This window comes from Syngnathus scovelli, chromosome 2 (assembly GCF_024217435.2).
Source record: "Syngnathus scovelli strain Florida chromosome 2, RoL_Ssco_1.2, whole genome shotgun sequence".
Classification (NCBI taxonomy): domain Eukaryota; kingdom Metazoa; phylum Chordata; class Actinopteri; order Syngnathiformes; family Syngnathidae; genus Syngnathus; species Syngnathus scovelli.
Window position 1 is genome coordinate 3,941,842 of NC_090848.1, and position 10,303 is coordinate 3,952,144.

Here is a 10,303-nt window from a genome sequence, read left to right on the forward strand (position 1 = left end):
GTGGCCGTAATGGCATATACCTCTCTCCTGCAGAAAGGGGGAGACGTACAGTCTATCTTTAGTATCTGAAAATAAAATTACAAATTTTGATACAACATCAGGCAAAAACATTCCTCCATCCACGATCCATTCATCTTCTTCCACTTAACCAAAGTCGGGTTGCAGAGGCAGCAATTTATGAAAACTTCCCTCTCTTCCCCCAGCAACTTTGTCTAGCTCCACCAGAGGAATCCCGAGGCGTTTCCAGCTCAACCGAGAGTATGTGTCATTGTAATGCAACCAAATGATCAGATTAAAAAGATCAGACACAGTACAGGATTGTCCACCCCATACTTGCAGTACCTCACACAACCGTAGCGGCGCCAGTGAGACCACGCTGCCTCGCCAAAGATGTGAAAATGGCGGAGCTACAAATGCTTTTGGAAGAGGAGATTCCAGCAGGTCGCAGCGCTCTGCTGGATAGTTTTACTAATTTGGAAAGAGTCGCCGAATATTGCGAAAGCAACTATGTCCAGGTAAGCATTTTCCGGTATGTGAACTCGTTTTTCCTAATGGCTATTCGCATGCGCTACAGTTCGCTGCTCGAGTAGCTGTTGCTAGTGTGCTTTCGACGAGATGCGGTGTTAGCCAAGCTCAAATCAGAGCCAACAACAGTGAGCCGATGTCACGGGCTCTTTCTCGTTGTCCCGGGGTGTGTTTAACAAACACGATCTCGAAATCATTGCCACTCTCGTGGTACAAAACACCTTTACGACTTTTCCAATCGCCGTGGGCTAGTGTGCTAGCCACATAGCTTGCAGCTGTCCATCAGGTTGCGACGTTTGGAATTGCCTTGATAATCAGTTGATTTGATCACTGGGATCTCCGATAACAATCGCGAGCTATCGGTGAATTGTGTGAATAGAGGACGAGAAATCGGGTGTACATCTGATCATCTTTGGGCGACACATTTTGTCATAGCCGTGGCAGTGGGCTGATTTATGATCTTGTGCTCAATTCGTTTTAAGGGGTGTTTTCACGTTGCCTATTTTCATCTTAGTTACTCGTATAATATTTCTTTATTACATTCAACTTGAAGGTGGCATTTGTGACATTTTTGTCTTTTTTGTATGATACGTTTGTTAACCCTCACACCTCCTTTTGTTGATGATGTTTGGCATCTGTAATCTAAATTGTTTGCTTGGCAATTTATTGTACAGTGAAAGGTATTTTGTCACGGGTATGTTACTAAAATCAGGGTTTGGGAATATTTTTCTTAAATCCTGGAAGAGCAGGTCTGACAGGTTGCCTTATAGGCGAGTGCTGCTTTTCACACCCCATATGACTACACAATCACTGCCATGCTGAAGTTCCTGTAATAAATCAAGATTTTTCTAAGACAACTTCCCTCAGTGACAAAATGATTTTGTTTCATTCTGATGCGAAGTATGTTGTCATAGTGGAATTATAGCAGTTTCACAGCTTTTACCGCTCTCAATACATTCCCTCGATGTCAGCAGGGAAGTGGAATTTCCATGTCAGCCACGATCCATTTGCCACTTTGATTTCGCTCATAAAATCACCAGCCTTTCCTCGTTTTGTTTTGTATGCGTCATCTACAAGTTTTGAAGGCTTCAGTACTTCTTTGGAAAATGTCAATCTGCACACTGGGGTCGATTCACAAAGCTGTATTTAATAAAGTCAAGTTTTTTTTTTCATCACTTCCGATTTCTATTTGTCTTATTAAATATGCATCATGTTTTCAGCTCTTAGGTGCATGGGAGGTTCATTAAAGACTAAATTGTCTCTCGAGGTGTGACTGCTAATGATTTGGTCTATGTGTCCCCTGTGATTAGCTAGCAGTCAAGACCTTTAGCTCAAAAGTCAGCTGGGATTAGAGCAGACACGTTCATCTTGTGTCATTACCACACCATTCATTAAATGTCACCACCGCCTCTTCCAGTCCCCAGATAAGGAGCGAGCGCTGGAGGAGACCAAGAACTACACCACTCAGTCGCTGGCTAGCGTGGCCTACCTGATCAACACGCTGGCTAATAATGTGCTGCAGATGCTGGACATTCAGGCCTCGCAGTTGCGTCGCATGGAGTCGTCCATCAACCACATTTCTCAGGTGGGTCCTGAGCTGCTGACATGCACATAGATAGGACGGAGAAGCCCTGTTGCGTGCGATCCATTTCAACATGCTTTACAGAGAGATGATTTATCAGCCAAGTGACGCGGTGTTTTATAATTCTGCCCTTCCCGAATGTGCTTTCAACTGTTAAATGACACTTGAGTGCACACATGTCAAGGCCCGGGGGCCAGATACAAAATTTCAAGTTGCTTTCATTTAAAAAACAGATATTGTTAGCAATTTTTATTACCATTCTTTTTTTTTTTTTAAATAATTTTTATTTTCAAATATTTCATTTTATTTCAATATTTCATTTTCAAATATTTAAACCATTTTTATTAGTCTGTTTTGAAAACTAGTCATCAGTTTTTCAATTTTTTTATAAAATAATTTCATTTTCAAATATTTGATTTGATTTCAATCTTTCATTTTTTTAAATGAAGCAAACTATGACTATGATGCGGCCTGCGACAAAAATAAGTTTGACATCCCTGCTTTAATGAGAGTTTACAGTAAAACCAAACTCTCTCTCACACACATACACACACAAATAATTACATGATTGAACATTTAAACACAAAACAAGCCTTGTTTTAAAAACAGCATCAGTGCTAATGCTAAAGTCCCACTGACACGCTAGAGAGGTAATTAGCATTAGCCTCTGGGAGATATTGCTTCAAATGATGCTGTAGGAAGAAACTAACAAGCATGTTTGTCTTCAGACGGTGGACATTCACAAAGAGAAGGTGGCCAGGCGGGAGATCGGCATCCTCACCACCAACAAGAACACGTCCCGCACACACAAGATCATCGCGCCGGCCAATCAGGAGAGGCCGGTGCGCTACATCCGCAAGCCCATCGATTACAGCCTGCTGGATGATATGGGACACGGAGTCAAGGTAAAAGCCAAACAAAAAGGGGGCTCTTAGTTTTATGTCGGGGCGCTTTCAACGGTGTTTGAGCCCATTACTGCCGGGTTCTGGTCTAGACTTTGGTGGCTTGTTGCTAAGTTTCAATAAAGTGCAGTTTTATATCATCAACAAAAAAAAATTCAGAAATAAATTGAAATCAATGTGTTTTTTTTTAATCCAATATTTTGAATTCTATCCACTTTAATTCATCCATTCATCAATCTCAAACGTTAAATATTCAGTTCGATTTTTATACTAGAGAAAATGCCTAAAAGTAACTACGCAAGTAAGATTTTCTCCGACATTAAATCTGAAAATTAAAAATGTATTGTCAGTGCCAGTGCCTGGCAACTCGATTTATTCTGGTCCGATGGAGGCAAAAAGGCAAAATAAACTTAATTAGGGATGATTAGGGAAAAACATCGAATGTTGCCAATTTGCCATTTCAAAATTGGACAGCTACATTAATCAGTTGTGCTAATGCTTTGGAGATTCATTTGGATTATCTTGTGAGATCTGTGCAAACATAATGCTTCATGTTAGCCTTACTGAACACCAGCTTACATTTTCATTTTGCTTATTTTTTGTCTATAATGTTTGAAAATGCTTGTTGAAGGCTTCTAAAAAGGGAATAACGCTTGCGCTGTTGTTTTTCCTCTTTTCTATTGCGCACTAATCTGCTGATTTTCTTTCTCTTTCTCCCTCTCTCTGCTCCCCTTATTTAATCTTTGTAATCAACCATAGTGGTTGCAAAGGTTTAAGGTAAGATTTTCAAAGCTGGCCCCTCAAAAACTTTTTTTTTTTTTTATTTCTGAATGCCGCTTTTGTTGTTGTAGTTGGAAATTGCTGTGGAAGTACTTGGATTTTCGTTTTAAGGAGTAGTTGGATATATATTTTTTAATTTTATTATTTTTATTTATTTTATTTTAAGTACTGGGATATATGTATTTAATTTTTTTATTATTTGGATTTTCTTTATTTTTCTTCCAACTTCAAAACCTCAGTCACTCCAACCAAAGAGAAACATCAAGTTATGATTTAAAATGAGTTCCCAACTACTCCTTTCAAAAGTTTTTGTTTGATTGTTTTTGAAATGATGCTAGTCTAAAAAAAAAAAAAAGCTTGTTTTTCACACTACTCATCTTGTTTTCATTTAGGCCAGCGCTCAGAGCATGAAAGCCGGCGCCGGTGGGCTCCCTCGCACCAACCCGCCAACACAGAAGCCTCCCAGCCCACCTATGAGTGGGAAAGGGACCCTCGGGTATGTCATCTCTTATTTTTCATTCACATCGCCGTTTGCTTTGTCTTTGTGCTCCTTGTCCAGTACTCGCTTTGCTCGTCCAACATGAGATGACGGGAAGTCAACACTTTATCCAACCACAAGCAAAAGCTTTCAAAGCAGGAGCTTTTTGCCAGGTTTTTGTTGGATCGTGGAACCTGTTTGGTCAGCTTGTCGCTTTTGGGGACCTTGCCGAGTCTCGAGCTTGGTCTTTGTCTGGCGAAAAGAATTTGCTGGATTTGCCAGTGATTGTGTTCCATCTGCTTTGTGACTTTTCTGCTGTGTGGTTTTGCTCGGTGTTTGTCTCTGCAAGAAGCATGTCACCACAGCTGCACCTCCATAATGGATCCGATGTTGCGGTCTTTGGCTAAAGACTGACATTTTTTTTTCTCCTTGAGTTATTTGGTATCGGCTTGCCCGTTGTCGACTGCCACATATTCTTCATAGCAATATTTTGCCTTTACACCTGAGCCGTTAATTATATATATTTTTTGTCAATTGAGCACATCAGCCTATTTTATTTTCTAGCTTTCGACTGAATGCGTCAGGCGTTGTCGTCGTGCATCGGTTGCGCCCAGCTGTTGCTACCCTCAGCCAGGCCCAATGTTCCACCTGTCGTTCCCCATTTTCTTTAAGTTTGCACTTGTTTGTTTCCCGCCTTTCCCCCCCCCCCCCCCCTTCCCTTCTCCTGCAATTCTCTGTGGATGCCCCTCCACCTCACCCCACCCCCAACCCCTCGACCCTCTCACAGGAGACACTCCCCATATAGGACGCTCGAGCCGGTGCGTCCTCCCGTTGTCCCTAACGACTACGTCTCAAGCCCGACGCGCAACATGGCGCACCCCCTGCCAAGCCCAGCACGCAATGCATCTGTTAATCAGAGGAACCGCACGTACAGGTACCCCCCCTCCACCCCCCCTCCCCAGCATGCCTCACTATGTGTAGAACACAGGCCCCGCCCTTTTATCCGTCTCCTTTCCTACACTTGAACCTGACCCAGCGCTCGATAGTCCTTGTTCCGAGTCCTGACTCTCAATCTCTTAAAATATCGGGCAGCAGTACGAGGCCCGTGTAACATAACCTCCAAGATGGAACTCTTATTCAGGACGATCGTTTGATGTAGGATAGCAAAAAAAAATATCTCCGTCTGTTGCGCAAGAGCAATGCCAAGAAAGTCCAAATGAAATCTTTTTAGCTTCATCCATTCTCATCTCACCGCAACACTGCTTTGCGCTACTCCGGCGCATCACATTTGTCTTTTTGTGTGCTGTCGTAGCCGTGCGGCTTTTGCTAGGCTGCTTTTGATATCTGTGACATCATTGGAGTGATTTTCTCTGTGGTTGCTCATGCTGTGCTAAACGTGGAATCCCCACAATGTGGCTTTCTGCGTGTCTTTTGACCTCTTTGCTGACCCACCACCAGCAGCGGGAGCAGCGGCGGCAGCCACCCCAGCAGCAGTCGCAGCAGCAGCCGGGAGAACAGCGGCAGCGGCAGCGTAGGCGTGCCCATCGCCGTGCCCACCCCGGCCCCGCCCACTGCCTTCCCAGGTACCGCCCTTGTTTGCCCCCTCGCAATTCTACCACTCTGGCGTCTGTGCACTCTTTGAAAAGTTTGAATGTTCCCGAAGGATTGTAGAACGTTCCTCTTCTCCCTCACCTTTCACTTTCTCTTCTTCCTTTCTCGCACCTTTTTCCGAACCCCGCTCCAGCCAACACGACTAAACCTCCACCCAACACCGCGACCACGCCTGGTCCCCTACCCCCTGTCCTCGATGGCCCCCCTCAGGCTTCTAACCCACCTACCGAGATCCCGCATGTACCCCCGCCCCCTCCCCAGCTCCCCCCCTCTGCAGCCCCCACCGGCACAGGACCGGCTACTTATGGAAACGCCGCACAAGGTGAGTGTCACCCAACGTGGAAAGCCCGAATCATCTCAGCTGAGCTTCATGGTCCATACGCGGACGCGTGAAGCAGTACTTCACAGCTCATTAAGGAATACTCTTTTTAGGGAGTACTCATCTTAATGCTGCCTCTGTTCCCATGACCCCCCCACCCCCGTGCATCTTTTCAACCTTCACAACTGTTCTGTCATGATGTGTTGCGCATGAGAATTCAGTCTTTGTGATGGTGCCACTACTTTTTTTCTTGTGTTGTATTTATTTTAAAGTGGTGACCCCCCTCTTCCCAGAGCTCTCTCAAAGGGAGAAGATAAAATGTGTTCTAAATGTGCTCCGTGTCCTCTTGGTGGCAGGTGCTCCTCAATTCTACAGCATGAACCGCCCGGCGCAGCCCACTCAGAACGCCCATGTGGGAGGATCGCTGCCGTACCGACGCCCCTCATCCGTCACCGGCCAGCCTAACACGGCTCCGAACCAGAACCAGCTCAACGGTGGACCACACTTTGCCCAAAATCAAGGTCTAAAATTTTGCTCACTTTTGTGTATTTTTCAGCTCAGGTTTATTTATTTATTTATTTTTCCTTCTATGAGTTGAATGTGCTTCAAATTCTGTTCATATTCTCAGACCTTTGAAAACAATATTCTGTCTATTTTTTATGTTGCTGCTGTTCTGGATAACGTCGCACGCCATTCAGACACATGGGATCAATTGTTCAAGGGTTTAAAATTACCACAAGGTGGCGCCAAAGCAATATATGAAACATTTCAACATTGATTCTTGCTACCAAAATGACACAAAATGAAGTCATACTATAGAAATACAAAGAAAACGCCAATTAGGTGTTTTTTTTTTTTAAATATAAAAAATGTGCTCATATTATACACATCACTTATTCATCAGGAATATTTAGCATATGTTTAAATGACCTGAGCTCAGTCGACTACCCCTGCCCGCTCCATCTCAACACTGTTTTGGCACTTGCAGGCCCACTTGCGCCCCCTCCCCCTTCCATGCAGATCACCCCTCAGCTGCCCCTGATGGGCTTTGTGGCCCGAGTTCAGGAGACCAGTAAGTGGTTCGACTACCTTCTGCATGACCTCCATCTGTACACGCGGTCGTCACGGCAACATTTGGGCAATTTATTGTCCCAAAGTCGTGACTTGGAGAGCTTCATTTACCTTCCACAACCAGCCTCGTCATTTTCAGACTTGCTTGAAATCAGCATGGCCTCTTAGTTGTCATCCTCGGTCACTTGCTTTGGCTTTTATAGAGAATCGCATTGAACCTGCAAAGCCCCTTTTTCCCACAGCAAAATGACAATTGAATCTTTTTGTTTCATGCATGTCATGGTTCTTTACTCCAATGCATGGGAATGCCCACCTTCTTGTGTCAATTCCAAATGATACTTTGGTTTTGTAGTGTGCTTAAATATTTTATTTTGTGCACCCAAACTAGTCTCAGATGTGCCACCGCCGCCCCCTCTTGCGGACGAGCCAGTCTTTGAGGACCCTACACCTCCTCCTCCCCCACCGGAGGACTACGAGGACGACGAGGAAGAAGAGGAGTCGGCGGTGGTGGAGTACAGCGATCCATACGCCGAGGAGGACCCTCCCTGGGCGCCACGCAGCTACCTGGAGAAAGGTCGGCTCAAACTGCACTGCACAAACTGCACACCATCTGCAAAAAAAATATAAAGATGTATATTTACTAAAATATGGTAAGGCCCAAATTTATTTATTCAGTGTGACATCTGGGCTTGATAAACGCTCGAAGTCATGCATCGCTGATTCTGTTGTATAAATTGCAACAGGTGGATGCACAGGTTTAGTGTCACTTCTGCCATCTAGTGGAAGAAAAGTGTATTGTTCTGCCTCGCTGGACATGCAACTAAGAACTTGGACCAGTTAACATTCAGTCCTTCTATTTTTATTCATCGTTCAGCTTGCTCATGGCCAAAATGGCCACATACAGACATAGTCTATACTTGTAAATATTTTGGTTTTTTTTGCTTTAATGTTATAATCTTTAACCAATGTTGATTGTCCAAAAACAGTAGAAAAGGTCCAATTGAATGTCAAAGAGGAAATTTGACAAAATTACAAAATTCCCCAGCCTCTGCAATGAGACATTTCATATATTTGCATTAACACAGCTAAAAGGATCCCCTCCTCAAAAAAATGGACACACATTTTAAGTGCAAATGTCGGGTTGTTGACTGTCCTCCTCGGACTGTCTCGCAGTGGTGGCCATCTACGACTACAGTCGGGACAAAGAGGACGAGCTGTCCTTCCAGGAAGGCGCCATCATCTACGTCATCAAGAAGAACGACGACGGCTGGTACGAGGGCGTGATGAACGGAACCACGGGCCTCTTCCCGGGCAACTACGTGGAATCCATCATGCACTACGCCGATTGAGAAACGCCCCTCGCCCCTCCTCTGCGCAACCACGGAGACGAGCAGGCAGTCGGGAAGAGGAGGGAATGAGGGGGAGCCGAGGGTTAAAGGTCAGACTTTGAACAGACAGAGCACGATCACCTCCGGGATGGGACGCCGAAGAGAGCCGACGCCCGGTCCTCCTCTCCGCCCAAACAACCACTATTTCCCCCCCCCCCCTTTCTTCTGTTTCTTTCTGGCCGCCGGTCGATTTGAAGAGTGTTACGCAACGAGGCATTTTCTTTGAATTTGTTCGGCCAAATTATTTGAGAGTCGACTATTTAGTTAGAATTTTTGCGAGCGGTCAAAAAACGGAAAGGCGGGACAGAGGCATTGGACAGAAAAAAAATTCTCCTTGGACAAACACGGAAACATGCAGCAAGTGTTTGTACGCGGGCCGGGCTTATGTTGGAAGTGCCGCACCAACCGACGGTCATGATAAGCACATGCGGTGGCTTCAGAAAGTGTGTATTATCCGTTCACGCTAATGGGCGGTCACGTGACCTTCCAAAGAAGTGAGGAGTCCCATCCTCCGTTGCACAATGTGCGGCATATCTGGTGAAGAAGAGAAGTCTATCAGCCCTCGGCTCGGAACTGCCCACCGGCAGTGTTCCGAAGCGCCTGGGTTGATTTCGCTTTTGTTTGACTTCTCGGAAAAGGATTTGCAGAATGGCATGTTTCTACTTGAAGGAAAAAAAAAATGGCTCTATTGTGATGATTTGTGTCTTAATATTTTTAGATATGCCGTGATTTTTTTTTTTTGCCCCACCCCTCCACCACCAGTGATGATGCGTTTTATTTTGAAGACACTTGTGCCATATTGAGATGTGCGTTGCAGTTGGATAGAGTTGGATGGCTTCTCTCCCCACTTTTCTCAAGTTGTTTTAACCAAAAGAACATGCGTTTGTAGTGAAGCGATGTAGAAGAACTAATATAAGTGACGAGATTTCTTGAATATGAAAAGACGCCTGTTGTGTTGACATGGTTTTGACCATCACATACTTTTGTTGTCTGTCGGCAGTGTGAAGGGTGTATCATCTTAAATGCGCTTGACAGTGTCCGGCATAAGCGCCGCCTCAGTACTTAAGCCAGAAACTTTATTTTCTATATTAAAAAAAAAAAAAGAGAGAGAGAAAATTATTCCAGTGGGTCTGTATGTGAGTCTTGCATGCCATGATTATCTGTGCTTTCCCCCCTCAAACCCACATGGCAAGATGTGATATTCTAAAAAGCAGTTGTGGCCCGCCTCATCCAAAGAAGGTAGTGTACATCCGCCTCGGGACATTGGTGACGAGGACAGGTGACAGTCCGTGATGCCATTGTGTTGCACATTTTCAAGCAGGAGTCTCATATTTGTAAAATCCAGAGAACAAAGACAATAAAGATACAGTATAAGGATTCACTTGCACTGGTTCTCATTGTCTGGGAGATTCCGAATCAAAGAAAGGATTGTTTGAAATGCTCCATGTCGCCTTGCATGCTCAGACAGAGCTAATGCATGCAGAACTCGTTTTGAGATGGCGCCTATAAACCACTCTGGCAGCCAGAAGAGAAATGGGGACTTAAATGTAATTTTCGCTTGAGGCCCCCGAGGTGGAGAACGACAGCAATGAAAAGTGGGCTTAACGTGTGCAGACAGGATGCTGACAGTGAAGATGAGGAGTGAAA

At 44.7% G+C, this 10,303-nt stretch overlaps 1 protein-coding gene across 21 annotated transcripts; it reads left to right on the forward strand.

Moving 5' to 3' along the window:
- Positions 1 to 321: 321 nt before the first annotated feature.
- On the forward strand, positions 322 to 10,033 carry abi2b (abl-interactor 2b). 21 transcript variants are annotated; one of them, XM_049753259.2, is made up of 12 exons: positions 322 to 515; positions 1,943 to 2,110; positions 2,836 to 3,012; positions 3,769 to 3,786; positions 4,182 to 4,285; positions 5,055 to 5,201; positions 5,729 to 5,850; positions 6,012 to 6,200; positions 6,554 to 6,718; positions 7,186 to 7,269; positions 7,657 to 7,842; positions 8,442 to 10,033. In XM_049753259.2, exons 1-12 carry the CDS (start codon positions 399 to 401, stop codon positions 8,615 to 8,617), a joined length of 1,653 nt encoding a protein of 550 aa, XP_049609216.1. In that variant the 5' UTR covers positions 322 to 398; the 3' UTR covers positions 8,618 to 10,033. The 21 variants fall into 21 exon arrangements, with proteins under 21 accessions (XP_049609216.1, XP_049609220.1, XP_049609221.1 ...); XM_049753258.2 differs by having other exon boundaries at positions 327 to 515; positions 5,726 to 5,850; XM_049753263.2 differs by lacking the exon at positions 5,055 to 5,201 and having other exon boundaries at positions 5,726 to 5,850.
- The last annotated feature ends 270 nt before the right edge of the window (positions 10,034 to 10,303 follow it).